The following is an 18,899-nucleotide window of genomic DNA, read 5'->3' on the forward strand; positions in this document are numbered from 1 at the left end:
CAGGTATCGACGACAATAATATTTATGCTTGAGGCGAGCGAAGTGGCCTGTGTCGCGCGGCAAACGTTCCCCGACGTCGTCGCGGTACGGAAAGATCGAGGATTTATTAAGGATATAATTAAAAAAAAGGCGCAACTTTTTCGAAACTCGGTAAAAACCTGCAGCGGACTTCTTTTTTTTTCTACGCCCGCCTTTGTGCGCGAGTGCTCCTTCAAAGAGGAAGGTGTTCCATTTCACGCGAACGATCCACGTCCTTCCACGCGCTCAAGTTGCTACCATCGAACGGGGTTAAATATAAGTATAAAAGTTATATATGAGAGAGAGAGCCTATAAGTTCGAAGAAACGTGTGTACGAGCGACGATAGCGGCGCCGGCGATAGCGTTAGTGACTTTAAACGTCGCCGCCGCGCCGTCCCGACGCGGCCGATCGCTAATCGGCGCCACGTGTGTGAGATATTTGTGGACGAGTGTTCTCCGCGAAAGTGTTTCGCGTTATCGTGCGTGCTCCGATCTATCCAGAAGCCCGTCATCGAGATATATCCCGCGCGATAAGCCCCGTGCATCGTCGTTCGACGAGAAGGTAAATTCGGGCGTGGAAAACCGCCCTGCGCGGTCCTCGACGGAGATAAATAATCGGCGTCGTCAGCCGAATTTCGACGCGAGGGACGATCGGCGCTGATAAGAGCGCGATCGCAGCCTGTTGAAATAAACACGAGGCGAGTTAAAGCCGCGCGTTTCGCGATAAAAGTCGCGGTCTTCCCTTCCCCGGGAAGAAACTCGCGTTTCCAGCCTTTCTCCTTGACGCGCGTCATCGTCGTCCGCTCCGAGAGGATCGTAGGCGGCGCGGCGCGACGTGTCGCGACTCGCGCGACCGCGGCTCATCCGCGCTCATTTGCAAACGCCGATTATGCTTATGCGTAATTACGAGACGGTCCCGCCCGCGCGCACGCACCTTCGCACGCCTGTCGCCCCGGCCCGGCAGCGTAGCGGCGCGGCGTGGCCGTCGGGATTCCGGCGCCTGTTTGTCCATTACGGCGATCGATGTTATCGCGCGCGCTGATTATCGCACGGCACATTTCGCGGCTAAATACGCGAACGCGATCCGCGCAAGCCACGGCCTTCCGCCGAGGCGGAATAATACGGTAGAACGGAGAGCGTTTCGGTCTTTGGCTTAACCTTTGAGTGCGCAGCTTTTGCGTATGTGCAAAGCGACTGCACTGCTCCTTATAAAGTTTGAATTGAAAACGCGCGGCTTTGTGTATGGAAATTAAAGGGCCTTCTCTATAGCTCTTCTGGATGCACAGAAACAAAGAATATGCTTGATTCGAAAAGATCTGTAGCCTCAACGTGGAAATCTTGAGATTATATTGCGATAAACAAAAGAAAACTTGCTTGAATGAAGTCATTCATATATAGTTCAATTCAACTAAGAAAAAAAAAGTTGAAATTCTTAATAAGAAGATTATATATATGTCTTGAATTGACGCTTGAATTTATTTATTTAAAAAATACTCTGAATGCTATACGAAAAATGGTTTAAGGGTTAGACCGCTGCTTCGTTAGTCGATCTATTTCATTCCATTTGACGATGAATAACCATTTAATCAGTTTGTAACAATGACAGTGAGATTTATTATTCCTAGTACAGACTCACGAGCGAGAGAGTAATTTCGCGCGGATACCAAACTCGGAGCGGAGCGATTTTCCCCGGGAAAAGGAGAGATCGCGATCAGCGTACTTAGCATAAAGGTGAAGCTATGTTAATGAGTCTCGCTCCGAGGCTCGCTCGCCGCTAACGAGTCAGACGACATATCCAAGTCAATTAGGAAAATCACCCGGCGAGAAAGTGCGCATCGGAGCGTATCGGTATTTCCCGATCGAAAGGGGGAAAAGAGAGAAAGAGATTCCTCTTGATTTTCGCGGAGGATCGCGCGCCGCGGATGACAGGCAAGAGGGAAGTTTGACAGCTCGGCGATGCTGTCACGTCGGGGATGCTGCGACAGGGGTCGCGACAGGGGGGAGGTGGCGGGAATCCGTATCCCGCGACCCGGGGCGAAGCCGCGGCGACGACGGAGCCGTCGGGGCCGACGGCGACGATGCCGGGCGCGCGCTGTAACTCTAGCCACTCACCAGGTGCAGCACGGTGTTGACGACCTCCCGATTGGACACCTGTCCCACCTCGATCAGGCCGATCAGCACGGCGAACTTGAGGCTGTCGTTCATCGCCATCGCCACCACCTCCTCGGGCCGCTTGATGTCACTGAACGGCGGGCTCTTTAGGTCCGCCATCGCGACGGACGTTATCTTTTTTCTTTTTCTTTTTCAACGCGACCGCGAACCGCGTTCACGCGTCCGCACTCGCGTGGTTACCGGGGGACTACGATCGGGTTCGCACGAGGTTACGGGTCCTATCAACGGGAGCGTTTCCCCGTCACATGATAATACAACACAAATTGATCTGCCATGTTGGAAAGTGGGCACTGTTGTGAGGACTGCCAGCCGCGCCGGCCCGAATGTTCCTAGGGCAGCGACCGACACGCCGACGCAACGCGCGCGCCGACCGCGACGGCGACGCCACGCCGCGGCGCCGCCGAACCGTCCGCCCGCGGCGTCGCCGTCGCGACGGCGCGCGCCGCGGCGCGTGTGTCGGCGCGCTGCAGAATTTACGATGCTCGACGTTCTTTCGCGCGATAATGATCCTCGTCGACGTTAATTAAATCTCTTCAGAAACCTTAGCGTTAGCACTTAGCACGCGTACATTTAATTCTTTTAACTTGAAAATTTTTTTAAAATGTTTAATATTGCTGACAAAGGAAAAACAACATAATAAATAAAAAAAAGTAATCTCAAATTATGACGGTGTAATATTTACGTCACTTTGGAATCATGTGTATTAAATGTTTCTCTAACTTTAAAAATTTATCATATGTTCTATTTCCACCAATGTAGAGTAACTTTAATCTCGGTTAAACTTAGTTTTTATCTTTTTCTAGCTCTAAGAATTAGAAAAAGATAAAAGGTAAGTTAAATCGAGATTAATCTACATTATTGGTAGAAATAGAACATAAGATAAGCTTTTAAAATCAGAGAAGCATTTTAGTACCATATGGTGAAACTAGAACTATCGGAGATAATCTACATTTATTACTACCGAAGAAATCTTAGAAAGAAAAACAAAAAAACCAATAATTATCTATGTAATTTCAATAAAAGTCAAGGAAAATTGCAGAAATTTAGATGTTTTAAAAATGAGTAAAATTATTAAATTAATTATTTAAAAATGTCAAACGGATTATTTTGACTTGGTATAGTTCTAGTGTTAATCTACATCGATCGAAATGGATATTAAAAGATTTATTTATAACACAATAATTCTCGTAAATGTTAATTATAGTTCATTCTAAAGTTAAACCAATCGCCAATAGTTTGTACAATTTAAAAACTTCTATCTTACAAAATAAAGAATGGCGCAATTAGAGCGAATATGCATTTACATAGAATTGAAAAAGAATAATGCGGGAGGATCAGTCACGTTTTTAGGCTCTTTCGTTTCTCCTCCCATTCTCCGAATTCCACGCCTCGGATTCCGAGATTCGCCGCGAATTAATCAAGGGAATAATCCCCGCGTTGCCGCTCGTCGTCTTATCGCGGCGACGGAATTCGCGACGCGCAAACCGAGCGACCAACCAATTCGACCAATTTACGGGTTCGGGGGTGGCCTTGATTGGCCGGCAAACCAGTGCCGCGCCCTAGCGGCAGCATTTCGCGTCGAGACCGCCGCCGCGACGCCACTGACGCACTGACGCATGCATATACTCCGATACTCCGATTTGAGGGCCGCCGTGGGTCACGGCTTCCGTCAAGAGTGCTCGGCTCGTTCCCGTGGCGTTCGCAGCGGACTCGCAGGAAAAATGGCGACGGAGGAGCTTGACCGTGCTAAGGTACGACGAGAGAATTTTCTCACTCGCGCGCGCCGATTTCCCGTTCCTTGACGCGACGAACGCATCCTCGGGCTTTCGTCGACCGGCCGGGACTCGCATCCTCCAATTCCGTGTGCCACTCCGTCGAAATTACACTCTCGTTAGACGAGTTTCCGCCTGGAGAACGTTTAAAAAGTTTCTCTATCTCTCGCAAAGAAGATCAATATATCTCTACTTGTTGGTCTACAAATGGTTTGCTCCACCTTCTTTCTCCGTCTTTTTATTGGAGCGTCTTTGACGTTCTTTTATATGTGTACGAATACGATTAGTTGAATCTAATCATGTGTCATAGATCCAAGGGTGTTGGCTCTCACGTATCATAACTGTAAACCGAATCAAGCTTCCTTTATCCATTTACAGTCTTTACTTCCTCTTTTCTCTTTCCCTCTTTCTCTCTTTCTTTTTCTTTTCTCTGAGAATGCAATGTAAACATATAATTTCTGTTATTAGATCGAGTCTATGCTACGTACGCTGAAGCTGTCAGGCCACGTTGGATTTGACAGTTTGCCTAGTCAGTTGGTGAACAAATCAGTGCAGAATGGATTCGTGTTCAACATTCTCTGCATCGGTACGAAGTGTTAACCATTTCAACAAATTCTACTATATATCTGTGTTATTATAGTCTCATTATTGACTACGTTTACACGGCTGCTTATAATCTGATTTAATAACTACTGTATACTATCTGCTCCAAAATTTTTCTTCCTTTGATTATAACAATCATTTAAATATGAACCTATTTTGATATTCAAAATATTTGAATCAGTTTTTGATATTTATATACTAAAAAAGTTGTAGTTTATCAAAAAAGGTTCATATCTGAATGATCATTACGATCAAAAAAGAAAAATTTGGGATCCGATAGTATACAATAATTATTAAACCGAATTATAAGCCGTCGTGTAAACGTAGTCAAAGTTAAGTTAAATAGTTTGTAGTACTTAAATATTTATTTATTTGGATATAGGTGAAACTGGACTGGGGAAATCCACGCTTATGGATTCCCTTTTTAACACCAGCTTCGAATCTAGTCCCAGTCCCCATAACTTACCGTCCGTAAAACTTAAGGCGCATACCTACGAATTGCAAGAGAGCAATGTTAGACTGAAATTGACCATCGTCGATACGGTCGGTTATGGTGATCAAATCAACAAGGAAGACAGCTTCAAGGCAGTCGTCGACTACATAGATGCGCAGTTTGAAGCTTATTTGCAGGAAGAGTTAAAAATCAAACGCAATTTGGCAACCTATCATGATAGTCGCATCCATATCTGCCTTTATTTTATATGTCCCACTGGTCATGGGTAAGCATGCATTGTACGACGTTATAAATTATTAATTATTAATAAAATACGAGAATTGCTCTAATTTTTCATTTATTTTTATACTTTCAGCTTGAAATCCATTGATCTAGTATGCATGAAGAAGCTGGATACCAAAGTTAATATCATTCCAATCATTGCTAAAGCAGATACAATATCAAAGACTGAGTTACAAAAATTTAAAGTATGTGGCATTTCCGCTGAAATTATTTTCATTTACTTTATGCGTCTGTGTTATCTGTACCACAATCTTATTTGTTATAATGTTTGTATTTCAGAGCAAAATAATATCCGAGTTGCAAAACAATGGAATACACATTTATCAGTTTCCCACCGATGATGAAAGCGTAGCAGATATAAACTCCACCATGAATACTCATGTACCCTTCGCCGTCGTTGGCAGTACCGATTTCGTTCGCGTGGGCAATAAAATGATGCGTTCTCGTCAATATCCGTGGGGTACAGTTCAAGGTACGTGACTTGTAGATTTCATATTCGTTATTTATACTCAAAGAAAAGAGCTAAAAGCATCAAATTTCCTTTATGTTACAGTCGAAAACGAATCTCATTGTGATTTCGTAAAACTACGCGAGATGCTGATAAGTACCAATATGGAAGATATGCGTGAGAAAACACACTGCCGTCACTACGAACTTTACCGGAAAAAGAGATTGGAGCAGGTATGTTTCATTTGTCTGTCAGAAATTTCGCGAGAGTTATCTTTTTCCTAAAGTTTCTTGTGAACTTTCAGATGGGTTTTAGTGACGTTGACAGCGACAACAAGCCTGTAAGTTTTCAACAGACGTGCGAAGCGAAGAGATCCATTCACTTGCAAGAGTTGCAACAAAAAGAGGACGAGATGCGACAGATGTTTGTTGCTCGAGTGAAAGAAAAGGAAGCTGAATTGAAAGAGGCAGAGAAAGATGTAACTATTTTTTTTATACATATCTGTATAAATCACTATATTTATTATTTCATTACAGCTGTTAATTGTTATTAATGTTTATTAATTTTTTTGTTCATTATTAGCTTCATAGTAAGTTCGACAAGCTGAAGAAAGATCATACTGAAGAAAAGAAGAAGTTAGAAGACAGTCGTAAGAAACTTGAGGACGATATAATCGAATTCAATAGACGAAAAGCGCAGTTTGCGCAACAACCCCCACATCACACGCTGACGTTAGGCAAAAGCAAAAAAAAGTAAAACATTTCATCATGGCGATACCTTTTTATACATTTAAATCATGACCATGCATTTTAATTGCATTATTAAATAGTAGTATTATTATTTTAATAATATACCTGTATACCTGATATTATATTGTTTTATTTTATTTTATAGTGCATTTTATATAAGTATTCCGTATATATTAAATATATACCAAAAATTTTTCTAGAGATATACTCTAAGTCGCATATGTTTCGTATTATCTAAAAATAACTAATGAAAAATAATGTTTAACCAAACATATATATTTTTAAATTAATTTGTAATGAATTTGATTTTATACGAAATATATGTTTAGTATGCAAATAAATATTCTTGTCCTTTTTCTCATTTAATTATCAATTAAAAATGGTGTTAAAAATAGCAATATGAGAGCTTCTTACAAAAATAAAGATAATTTATAGCAAATATTTATGGACAACTAGCAGAAAATAATGCAGCTCTTTCGTTGTTTAATAAATACCCATATATCACGTATAGTATCAAGTGAAATAGAGCTAATTTTATTTTTGGAATCGTAAGATTATTCGGGAAAAGGTAATATTTAATGAAAGGTAATGCTGTTTGAAAGTTGATATTGGGATCCAAAAGTGCATGGTGGTCTTATAAAACTTGCAGAAACATCTTACTGTCAGGTATTTTATTGTTCAACAAAATATAACAACCGACATAATAGTTTTGAACTTAGTTGAATAGATTAAGATAATGCTGCATACGATATATTCTGCATATTAGACAAAATCTTAAAATTTGCGAAAGCCTAGTGCAGTTATTATGAACAAAGACTAAACGTATGTATATATGCAGTACAATGCTATTATAATACTTCACTAATAGCCGAATAATTACGATGAAACAGTATTGCAGTAGACAATAATCCGTTTTAAAATACGTGTTTATCAATTATACCGCTTCAGTATTTTATTATAAATAACCCAAATAAATTTACAACAGTTTAATATCATCAAAACACAATTCCTTCTATTTTACGCGCCACTATATTGAGAAGTTTGAACGTAATCTGTAATAAAAAGGCGCTTAACGAGTTATATATATAAATAACTTATTAGGTATGTACGCGGATTGTACAGTTACACGCAAAATCCGCGGGTATTACACATTAACAAAGTATAAAGCAGGTACGATTAACTTAAATCTGTCGATATGTCAGGGCGATGTATTATTTACAAGTTACATAATATGGCGAAAATTAGTTTAATTAGGCAGGGCGGTTTAAAATTAAGAAAACAACTCCCCTTCGCAAAGTAATCGTATCTGCGTAACATAAGGCCCTGTATATCCAGTAGTATAGCTCGCTAAACTTAATCTTATTGCATTTACAGTGCAAATCGCAATTTAACACTGATTCTATTTCGCAAAGGATGGAACGCCGTGAACGGATTATTTCGTAAAAAAAGATAATTCGTAAAAGACATCGATTCGTGAAACACAACCACAATCTTCCGACGTAAACTGACGACGCAAACGATAAACGGATCACGGACGACGGATTTAATTAGCTTCAACGGGCCGACATTACTCGTCGCGTGTTTCTTTGCTTTGGTATTCCTTTGCACACTGTGCTCTTGCACTTCTGTAAGCGGAATAATTAGATGGTTTAATTACCTCGGCAATACGCCAATCAATTATCTCCCTTAGCCTACCATAGAGATATTTATATAAAAGTACAAAACATATATGAGGGTGTATGTGTATGTGTATCGTGGCAATTATCATGAAGCACTTTACACGTTAGGCGATACAAGTTGTATTAGATATTAATCGAATGCTAATGTGTATCTATAAATTTCAGGATCGGCTGAAGTGAGAGAGTCACAAGCTCGCAATAGATTACAACTGAAATAAAACTGCGAAAAAAATTGATAACGTACATTTTAAAAAGCGCTCTTAAATACGAACATACCATTCTTTGATGATATATGATTACGTGATACAACTTATGCGCAAAGAAAAATTCATTTATCGAACTTATGCAAATTATACGTTGTAAGCGATTCCTGTTCAGATGTATAGAAAGTCATACACAGAGGATTAAGCCGATCCTGTCGATTATTATGATATAAGTGCCTGATCGCGTGCTCGCCGCAAAATATGGCAGTGCACTGTAAGAATATATTTATAGGATATATAGCAATGACCAAAACGCAATTGAAGCCCGAATATAGTTAAATGTTAAAAGCTACGTTACACTACAACATCCAATACTAAAAACGTAACGATCTTATCCAGTTCGGCTAAATTTTTTAAGGCCGCTATTGTTACTTCAAAGAAAAATAGTACATCGCAAAGAAATTTCCTGAAAAGGAAAAAAAAAAGATTAATCGATCTTTTTAAGGCATGACACGGATGATTTTCTACCTGAGATTTTAATTGCACTTTTATTCTCTTTTATTGCACGTACAAGCGTTGGTACGCTTGAGCTTAAGTGGATATTTATTCGAAAATTCTTATTATTATTATTTGTTTTATTATAAGTATAATGATTATCGTGACGACACAGTTCCGAAAATAAAGTTTGGTCATTGCGGTCTTAAACGCTACCATTACCGAGGTGCAGCGCGCTTCCTGGTCGAAGAACTTCCGGGTAGACGCTGCAAACGTTAGTGCCTGAAGGGATGATTCGAGATGAAAGCACATATAGTTGTTTCGTTGACGCGATAATGCGATAAAAGTCCGAATAGTCAAAGTCTCCTGAATCGCAGACGCCGATCTTAGATACCGAACTCTGACTATTCGTCGCCTCTCCTTAAAAAAATCGCGGCGTGCTGCGCGTCTGCGAGGATACTCTTCGACACCTGCATGCTCTTCAACCACCTGACATGAACGTAGTAAAAATAGCGATCCCTGTGCTTCTATATACCGGTGATCGACGTGCGTTACGTGATTACACACGTAACAAATTGTACGCGCAATTCGGGATGTACGGTAGGTGCGAGAGTGGGTAAGAGGTATCGTTGCGAATAACCGGCGTATAAGGCGGTGCGTATATACCGGTGGATTTCTCGCAAATAGCATATATGAGTATCGGAATGTGCATGAAGTGACCCCGCGAGCGCTTAAAGGCGGCTCCCCGCGGGGCGCCCCTCTTCCCTCAAAATCGCCAACTCATCGAACGTAGTTGGCAAAGAAGGAATGTATCGTGCGTGAAAAATCGTGCGATGATGCGTGTTACCGTCCTTACGGTAACCCGAGCCGCCACGCGTCGTTTCACCGCGCGTCGCTTGACGCACAACGGAGGGGGACGGGCGACGTCTAATCGACGTGCCCGGGGGTTGCGATAGCGGTACACGTATTATACGGTGTGTACCGGGATATATCAATTCGCACGTGCGCCAAGCGTGCGCGAGCAGGCTTCACGCCACGTGGGGCCCGAAGGGCCCGCGCCGCGTGATCGTGGGCGCGTGATTAGGCACTACGTGCTCTCTCAGGCTAGCGACCGACGTGAGAGGCTCGGCTCCGACGGCGGGCTGCGATACTTGGCGCGAATGTGCAAGAAGCTGTCGTGCTTGGTGCCGCGAGCGGGTGGCGGCGTGCCCTCGCGGCTGAGGACCCTCACCTGACAGGGGTCGTGCCTCGCCAGGAAATGCTCCAAAGTGTCCCATCCACCGCCCACTCTCACCATCATGTGTCTCCCCTTGAGAAGCTGCAAACACGTCAACGGCGCGGTCATTAGTGGCTGGCAAGGGTCATCGCGACATGATAGGAATAAAGAACAAGGAGAAGAGATCTCAAGATTCGGGGAGAAGAAAGCTCCCTGCGGAAGTTTTAAATGACGGGATATGATCTCGAGGAGCAATTCGAAATATTAAACGAAAGCAACTCGTCTTTAGGATTTTTATAATAATATCTAACATATAATATCGATTTTGTTAACGACCGGTGTTCAGTTTGTTTTTATTTTAAGACTGTCTTAAGTAATGTCTTAAGATGCTAATACGGCTCTGTGATTTATAACATCTTAAGATTATGGTTAAGACAATCTTAAATACAAGATCTGACTATGAATAGCGGCCGTAATTAATTTTGCAAAAAAGGATACAACTGATACAAGTTATACATGACGAAGATGGATGTACTTACTCTGATAAAGACGTTACGTCCCGCGATATGGTAGCGACCTTCGCCGACTTTGCGTACCTTCAGCTTGGAGCATTTGTTCGACGAGCATTGGCAGAGTCTCTGGACGGCCTCGGTGGCTCTTCGCACCTGTAGGCAGAGAGAAGCACGCGATGCTGGAGATATCGAGAGAAGTGCGCTCAAAAACGAAGAAATACGGGGGGGTATATTTAGACGGAGAAGGTTTTTTTGTTCACCGCGCCCCGTCCGCCTTCGTTATTGTCGGACAGACGAAGAACGATCGGCTGTCACGCGAGATAAATCGCTTCGACATGTCGTCGCAGCGAGAAGCAAAGGGCCGAAGATAGGCCGGTGCGTAACTTCCGCCGCTAGGCATGCAGGAATCCGACACACGCGCCTGCAGATACGTGCGTGGAAAACGTGCACGAGAAAAACGCCGATTCCCACATCGTCCTTTTCGTACACCTTTTCCTTCTCGTATACGATAATGATTATAATGCAAGCGCAACGTCTGCAATAACACGTATAGGACTAAGGTTTTCTCAACGACATGCGAATATATGACTGAAACAACGCGTGCGTGGAATATACATCAGTGAAGCTACATTAACATTAATAGGAAGACTATAAATTATTCAATCTTCCGCATATGCATTTCCTCGTGCGACATGGAAAGAAGGCGGCGCTCTTCTGCATTGCACAGTATTATTTTAATCCTTGAATATTGGAGTTTCGTTTCCGGGAGGGAAAAGCTTCTTCGGTAATTCGAATCTTGTTGGAAATTAAATGTGACACGATGCAACCAACAGATATTCCTGGCAATATCATTGAATATAGAAAACTTTTGCAGACTTGTGCAGAATGCACTCGAAACTTCAAAATATCACAGTATCTACTATTAAAATTGTAACTATTGTAAGTAAAAGTGGGACATTCTGATACCTTGCGATCGAGTTCTGTTATCGGTCCCGTGTGTTCCGGTGGCTCGGCCGGCGACGGTGATGGCGAGCTCAACGGCGACGGCACTTCGTCGGGATCTTCGACGCTTCCGCGGGACCAGTCGTCCTCGGTAGTATCACTGGGCACCCCGTCACTTCCGGTCGGCCCGTTGTCGCTAACGGACCTTCGCATTTCAGATTCGTGCGTAGCACCAGTCACCGGGTCCAGCCATCGTGTTCCCGTTGTCGTGACTTCTGACGCCGAGCTAGAATTACGATATACGATCTATGTCGAGTGACTAAATGACTTTCACAAAATATTATTACTGCTATGTCGGAAGTGTCAACGAGAAGAACCGAAATTTTTGTATATCTTTATGATTTATCGAAGTGTTCGGACATGAAAATAAATCTTATCTAAACAATTCAGTAGAGCGAACGGTACAGCCGAGTATTTATAGAATAATACAATGTAACGCTTTCAGCGCACGCCGGAAACCTCGCATATATTATAAAATTCAGCCACTCCTAGAGTTGCGCGACTCGAGGTCTCCTTCGCGGTAACAGCACGCAGAATTGCCTATTCAGTCAGCGACTATTAGCCCAATGGGGAAATGTCTCTCGTCGTAAACGAGCCGGGATATATGAAGTTCTGGGCGCTGTTCTGAATGCGACGCGCGTAAACGAAACAGAAATTATGCGAGCGCATAACATACATGCATTATACATTCCGTAACGGTTAAGTTTCGGTTTCTTCTCGTCAACATCGTCGCTTGTCAACCGTTACGTTGTAAATAACGCATTAATATTGTACGCAGGCTCGGTTGTAAGAGCGATGAATTGGGCTCTTATGTCCATTTCTATCAATGCAGATTAACTTTAATCTCGGTTTAACTTACTTCTTATCTTCTTCTAATTTTCAGAACCAAGATAAGATAAAAAGTAAGTTAAACCGAGATTAATGTTAATCTACGTTGGTAGAAATAAATATTAGAATAACCCGTGATGGTTCTTGAGAATATGTTCTCGTTCATTAAAACCTAGAAATTACGGCTCGTTTACCTGCTGTGTTTGATCTTCTCCGGCGACGGCCTGGGTGTCGCGGTCGGCGACGGCGATTTGAATTGCCAGGAGACAAGGCTGCTGTGAGATATACCGCTGTCGGACAAACAGTGAAGATCCCTTTCCTGTTCCGCCGCGATTTCCCTCTCGAGTTGCACGAGCCCGGGCGGCTCCAGGGAATATCTGGCCGCCAGTCTCGCGACTTCCAGTAGACACAGCACAACATTCCGTGGTTGGCCGTGCAAAACTGCAAAAAAATGGACCGCGCTATACATATATGCCGTGTATAAAATGACAAAATGTTTTATTTTATCATATTGGGATTTATTTATTATTTATACATTTTCATTATCTAGCTTTATCGTCTCCGCGGTTTTGTTCAAGTCAACGTTTCATTGTGCTATCCGTGCACAATATAAAAACGCTTTTCTCAAGACGGCTTCGCGCCACGCTCGATTACGTCGTTACGTCATTTACGTAACCGCACTGTTTGTTTTCGACGGCAATTAAAGTTGATTAAGTGAGAAAGTCCCGCCGTCCGCCGATCTCTGAAGAGACGAAGATTCGCTCCACTTTCCTCGGAGTCGCGCGCGCAATCCGCGCGACGATCACTCTCGCTCCTCGCTCCCGCTACGGATTTGCATATCTCGTTTCACGCCGGATCGTAATTTATACGGCACACGTCCCTACACGCGTGTCCGCCACGAGATTGCTCGAGTCAATTACTATGTTTCCGCTAATCGCCGCTCGTCAACTTAATCGGGCGCGCACTTGAATCTCATCCGCGTTGAAAGTCGTCCGATAGAGCGAACGGCTGCGTCGCGCGTAGCCCGCCCGCTTGCTTAATTCGCATGCATTAAAATTAATTGCGCGCCAGGCTTTACCGAGATCGTCGCTTTCGAAGAGAAGATTCTCGTGGACGCCCAGCCGCCGGCAGAATTGTATGAAGTTCTCCATGTTGTCGCGGGAGAAGAAGCTGCGACGGGCCGCGTTCTCCCAACAACGTCCACGTATCACCGGTACCGGCTGCAACAACGTTTCTCCATGTTTCTGCGAGCGACAATCTCCGAACTTTCATTCAACATATCAAAACACAATTCCTAATCGCAAAACTCGCTTCGTGATATATTGTATACTTTAATAATTAAATGTCATTGCGTGTAATAAGATAAATCCAAGAGAGAAATTACACTATTGAATATTAAAGGATGGGATTTAAATCAATACCTTGAATTAAATAACATTTTGTTATTTTTAATTACCACGTGTGTGTGTCAAAATTTATTATTTTAACAAAAAACAAAGTATTATTTCAACTTTATTGATTTAGTTAAATTAACAGTGTTTTGGTTAAATTAACGATATATTGAGTATAGGAGCAGTGGCGACTTATAGAAATGGTTAAAAATCACTCAAATTGAGTATAATTTGACACTACGAATTTAACAGTGTATTGTTTGCAAAGAACATCTTGTTAATGCAAAAACATGTGAAATCTAAGCTAAGAGGTGCAAAGTGATTTGTAATATACTTACCCCCTTCGCCCGTCCAGCTTCTATCGCGGACCTCGCCTTTTCCTGGATAATTCTCGCCAGTCGACACACAATCACCCCATTATCAAGCACGTCGAAGAAATTGTCACCCGTTATGTAATCCACATCTGAAATTCGAAGATTGCGAAATTAGCTCGCCCGTCGCGTCAGCGATAATTCGCTCGCGCTCACGCACGAGTCTCTCTCGGCATATAAGCTGCAAGTATCTTTCAATGACACTCAAGTGGCTCGATGAGCTGGTACGTTGTAACGAAAAAAAAATAACACGCCATTCGCGCCTTATTCAATCCTCTATCCGCAAGCTGTTGTAAATGATTATATACATCACGTCTTATCTATTCTCTCGATCAATGTAATTACGATGCGCGGATTTCTCTCAATGTTCCGCGCAGGCAATCATTTATATCGTGTCATTTATTTATTATACAATCAACGAAAACAGCGAGTAACAGTCGGTAGTTGAAAATCAGTGCTCGACTTTGCTTCGCGAAAGCAGCTATTCGACACGATCGATCGACAACGTGATTGTAGTAATCGTACCGTAAGTGTACCAGGCGCAACGGTGATTCGACCATGTATCGAATGTCGATCGACGAGCCGGTTTGGTCGGTCGGAGAGGCCTGTTTGACGAAACAAATTTACTCCGGGGAGTGATCGTGCGGCAAATCATTTATCAGTAGCGCGCGACGCGCTCAAGGACGACGGGCGTTTTAATGGGCGATCGGCAAGATTGGCAACTGGAAAGACAATCGGTTTAGGTAGAACGGCTGATTCATCGTTATACCCGCCGAGATCCCGATCTCGGTTCTGGTCGCGTCTCGTGATTTTCAGAGGGAAAAAGGGCGGCACTTTGTAAAGCCGCGACGCGCGTCGGGAATCGTTGAACTGTACGACATGGCGGGTCAAGCGAGAAGCCAGTCAGGTCGCAATACTCTCACGATAGGTCGACTCATGCGTGACTATAAAATCGCTTTAGTTTCGTTCGCTGTCGTAGGTACTAAGCGCATAGATCAAGGACACACACGTTCCACTTTTCCGGATAATAAAACTTTCCAATATCCATTCCAACCGCGAGAGGAGAGCTCGCGAGATTTCCTGATAAATATTTCATGAATTCCGACTTTCTCGGGGGAAACGAGCCGATCGATCTTTTTGGCCCCTTGTTTGTCTTGAAATTAGGCAAATTATCTAAAATCTCCTTGGCGAAGGAAATCTTCCATTTCTATTCTCTTTGTTCAACTTCAACGTGCAAGTCAAGCTGATCACGCGCGTTAATCCAAGTCTCTTCACATCGTTAGCTATCATTAATTACCGTCCCTACCACTTATATCTTTCACATCCGTACACTTTACAGATCTTAACAAGAAGCCTCATGCGCCTTGACACATTATGTAATTTTCCCCGCAAAGAGAGACGCCTCTATTCTTATTCTCTCCGTTCAGCTTAACACGCATGTTAATTATGTACGTTAATCCGAGTCTACGCTCGCCATTAGTCGTTATCTATTACCGGCCGCGCATTATTTATTGCCGTCTCTTTTCCGTATTCGTTATCCCTTATAGCAGTTCATGCGCGCGAACACAGCCATACGGTAGATGATAGAGTGAGCGCATCTGCGCTGACCGTCGGCCGTTATCTATTACCGCCTCCTGTTTCGATCCGTTAGATCTCTCGTTTTAGGATACGAACGTACGTTGTAGCGCGCGCTACGATCGTTATCCGATTATATTTATCGTACCGAAGATATCGATAGATAGCGGAGCAATTGAATTTCACCGGATACGCAGACAGGAGATAGGCAAAGGAGGTCTTTTTTCCTCTCGGAAAACTCCTCCGCGATTTTCACTTCTTCGCTTCGCGTTGTAAATCACATGCACGTGATTTATTTTTATCATCCAGTTTTATATTATCGAAGTTATATCCAAGTGGAGCGTGTCGACTGCATCTAAATCGGAGAAACGCATAAATTTTATAGCTAAAGGAACATGATGTTAAGATGATGTTAAATACTTTATAGATTACAGTAACATCTTTGATATCGAAGAAGTTGTAATATTTTGTTCACGTATTAAAAAGTACAAAGTATAAAACGCGAAATATAGAAATCCGTGCTCCACTTAAAGACGCTTGAATTATCTCGAATGTCAATATCTCCGATATACACGTCGTTTCTCTGTCTCTCTCAGGGTGAAGCGGCCGATCGATGCGGCGAATCTAAGGAAAACTCGCGGGGTCGCGACACACGATCCCGTAGACACCTCTATATAGATATAGAGCGGGCACGATGGGAAATAGGAACTAGGTTGGGCCCTGGCGCAGCGATAGTGCCTCGTAGATACGGATGGTAATGAGAACTCGCGAGCGCGGGCTCGTGACTCGACCCGGTAACAACAATGGGGTTGGCACCGGGAGCACGATGAAAAGAATAGGTTTTAAACGGCTGGTCCGCGTGTGCGGCGCGGAATCTATATATCACGTGGCGCTCCACGGCCGGCATGCGTTGCCGTGTATCGAAATTGTAGATCATAGACACAAAATCGAGTCTATCAGTTAGTCAACATTGACTCCACAATTCTGAGTAGGTCTTGGTCTATTGAGTCTATTCTAGACATTCGGTCCGGCTTCCTCTTTATGAACATTTGCAATAATAGAATGTTTCATGTAATGTAGGGTTGTCAATACACAATACTTTCAATTTAAAGGTCTAGGAAGCAGATTACAAATTTAAAATTCGCGTATATGAGATGAGAGATAGAACCCAAGACCTGCCGCTCTCTCACGGAGCCACGCGACGTCGTAAATCGGTTCCATGTTCTCCCAAAAACAAACGGATTGAAAAGAATTGATAAGAGAACTCGTTTCGCGATAGCTCTATCTAGACCTCAGAATCTCAAGAATTAGCCCTACGAGCAAGTGAATCCTGTCATACAATTATGTAGACATTGTAAAAATAATCGAAATCTGCAATACAAAGTATCAGAAAATTGCAGTCTTCCTTGTTCGATTGTACAAGTCTGGATATTACCGTATATAATTTTTTTAAAGAACGAACATTCTTGAACGGATTAATTTGATGACTGAACAGAAAATGACTTTTATTAGTTGCGAATAATGGGTTGAGAGACCAGACTCAAACTTGAGCACGTGCAATGCACGGAACGCACAAGGAGTTCCCGTCGTGCGGGAAACTCGGTCACCCGGAACTATTATACGTAAGGCGATCGTATTCCCCGTCACCGATCCAGATATATGTCCGTGGCATTATGTTCCCTGGGTCTCTGACGTGACTTTAGAGCACTATTTTCCGAGGCGTCGCGTTGCCCGGACAAATCCGTCATCCAGGGGCCCAATTCTGTACACGCTTACCGACAGTCGTCGGTGTCGTTAACAGCGTCGGCGCAGCTTTTATACGATATATAAAAAACCTGCGCAACGACGCTTATCGAACCGATAGTTGTCGGTAAGCGTGTACAGAATATGGGCCCAGGGTATCTGTGAGAATCTCGGGCGATCGACGCGCGAATTATGGAATTTAGGGAGCGAAACGCGGCAGACCTCGCGGTACCTCGATGTTAAGCGAGCTTTCTTTCGGATATTTATAAGTGAAAGCTACACTGTTAAATATTAATAGATGAAATTTAAACCACTACCTTGAATTAAATAACATTCTGTTATTTTTAACTACCATGTATGTCAAAATGTATTATTTTAACAAAACAGTATTATTTTAACTCCATTAGGTAAATTAACAATGTTTTAGTTAAATTAATGACATATTGAAAAAGTAGGAGCAGTGGCAACCTATAAGAATGGTTAAAAATGACTCAAATTGAATATAATTTGACACTATGCCATGAATTTAACAGTGCATGGTCAAGCATTTTCAACAATATTTTAGGTGCATCAATAGGTATATCGAAATCCTCCGTTTGTTTCACGTTATAAGATAGCAAATTCCGCGTGCGACAGCTAATGCCAGCAAATCGTGGCGTTCTCCGTGAGATAATTTCGTCGACGTCAAGTATTGTATATTGTACTTGTATACATTGTATACTAATAAAATAAAAGTTATTCGTATTATGAGAAAGAGAGAGAAAGGAAGACAATCTCTCCGTCTTCCGCATTATGTCATCCACTATTTACGTTTTCTGTCATTGCTTATGCCATTCACGTGTAGCGACGATATCGAGTGTGAGTCGAGACTCGAAGATTCACGACTGTAAGTTGAGCGAACGTTAAAAATTCGAGTCGGAAGTCGAAACGTGAGAACCGAAAGTTGAGAAGTGACTGGAATCTACAAACGTACATACATCCAGTCAGTTGCATCAGGCGTGAAGTTTAATCGTCAAAATTCTCCGAGTATGCTATGCACTGTTAAATTCATAGGATCAAATTATACTCAATTTGAATCATTTTTAATCATTCCTGTAAGTCGCCACTGCTTCTACTAAATATGTCTTTAATTTAACTAAATTAACAATGCTAATTTAAAACTAAACTAATGGAGTTAAAATAATATTATTTGGTGTTAAAACAATAAACTTCGACACAAATGATAGTTAAAAATAACAAAATGTTATCTAACTCAAGGTATTGGTTTAAATTTCATCCTTTAATATTTAACAGGGTGTGCTCGCGTTTTTCTCGCATCTTAAACTTCGCGACCTTAATCCTCGCGGCCGCGCTGACCGCGATTTTCAGTGCAATGATACGCGTTTT

At 42.6% G+C, this 18,899-nt stretch overlaps 3 protein-coding genes across 11 annotated transcripts in view; 1 reads left to right on the forward strand and 2 right to left on the reverse strand.

Moving 5' to 3' along the window:
• The window catches only part of Rg (A kinase anchor protein rugose), a 310,596-nt gene extending 307,360 nt beyond the window's left edge, over positions 1-3,236 (reverse strand). For all 3 annotated transcript variants that reach the window (XM_071780962.1, XM_071780964.1, XM_071780957.1), the window contains exon 1: positions 2,131-3,236. In XM_071780962.1, coding sequence (XP_071637063.1) covers positions 2,131-2,289 — 159 coding nt within the window. In that variant the 5' untranslated portion in view covers positions 2,290-3,236. The remainder of the gene's footprint in view (positions 1-2,130) is intronic.
• Septin2 (septin 2) lies at positions 404-6,615 on the forward strand. 3 transcript variants are annotated; one of them, XM_071780970.1, is made up of 8 exons: positions 404-580; positions 4,431-4,548; positions 4,948-5,284; positions 5,375-5,486; positions 5,581-5,773; positions 5,855-5,982; positions 6,054-6,227; positions 6,332-6,615. In XM_071780970.1, exons 2-8 carry the CDS (start codon positions 4,440-4,442, stop codon positions 6,503-6,505), a joined length of 1,227 nt encoding a protein of 408 aa, XP_071637071.1. In that variant the 5' UTR covers positions 404-580; positions 4,431-4,439; the 3' UTR covers positions 6,506-6,615. The 3 variants fall into 3 exon arrangements, with proteins under 3 accessions (XP_071637071.1, XP_071637072.1, XP_071637073.1); XM_071780971.1 differs by lacking the exon at positions 404-580 and adding an exon at positions 3,652-3,941; XM_071780972.1 differs by lacking the exon at positions 404-580 and adding an exon at positions 4,019-4,172.
• A 539-nt stretch (positions 6,616-7,154) lies between these two features.
• Positions 7,155-18,899, reverse strand: part of LOC139814595 (growth arrest-specific protein 2) — a 33,854-nt gene continuing 22,109 nt past the window's right edge. For 4 of the 5 annotated variants that reach the window (XM_071780977.1, XM_071780978.1, XM_071780976.1 and 1 more), the window contains 6 exons: positions 14,163-14,287; positions 13,512-13,653; positions 12,628-12,874; positions 11,570-11,831; positions 10,631-10,756; positions 7,155-10,193 (listed from right to left, as the gene is read on the reverse strand). In XM_071780977.1, the coding sequence (XP_071637078.1) occupies positions 9,975-10,193; positions 10,631-10,756; positions 11,570-11,831; positions 12,628-12,874; positions 13,512-13,653; positions 14,163-14,287 (1,121 nt within the window). In that variant the 3' untranslated portion in view covers positions 7,155-9,974. The remainder of the gene's footprint in view (positions 10,194-10,630; positions 10,757-11,569; positions 11,832-12,627; positions 12,875-13,511; positions 13,654-14,162; positions 14,288-18,899) is intronic. The other variant, XM_071780979.1, reaches the window with a different exon arrangement.

The sequence above is a fragment of the Temnothorax longispinosus genome, chromosome 6, assembly GCF_030848805.1.
Source record: "Temnothorax longispinosus isolate EJ_2023e chromosome 6, Tlon_JGU_v1, whole genome shotgun sequence".
NCBI classification, from domain to species: Eukaryota; Metazoa; Arthropoda; class Insecta; order Hymenoptera; family Formicidae; genus Temnothorax; species Temnothorax longispinosus.

Coding starts and splice junctions, on each gene's coding strand:
- Septin2 (XM_071780971.1), top strand. CDS start 3,807: ATGCATATACTCCGATACTCCGATTTGAGGGCCGCCGTGGGTCACGGC. Junction 3,942..4,430: donor AGGAGCTTGACCGTGCTAAG/GTACGACGAGAG, acceptor TTCTGTTATTAG/ATCGAGTCTATGCTACGTAC. Junction 5,285..5,374: donor ATATGTCCCACTGGTCATGG/GTAAGCATGCAT, acceptor TTATACTTTCAG/CTTGAAATCCATTGATCTAG.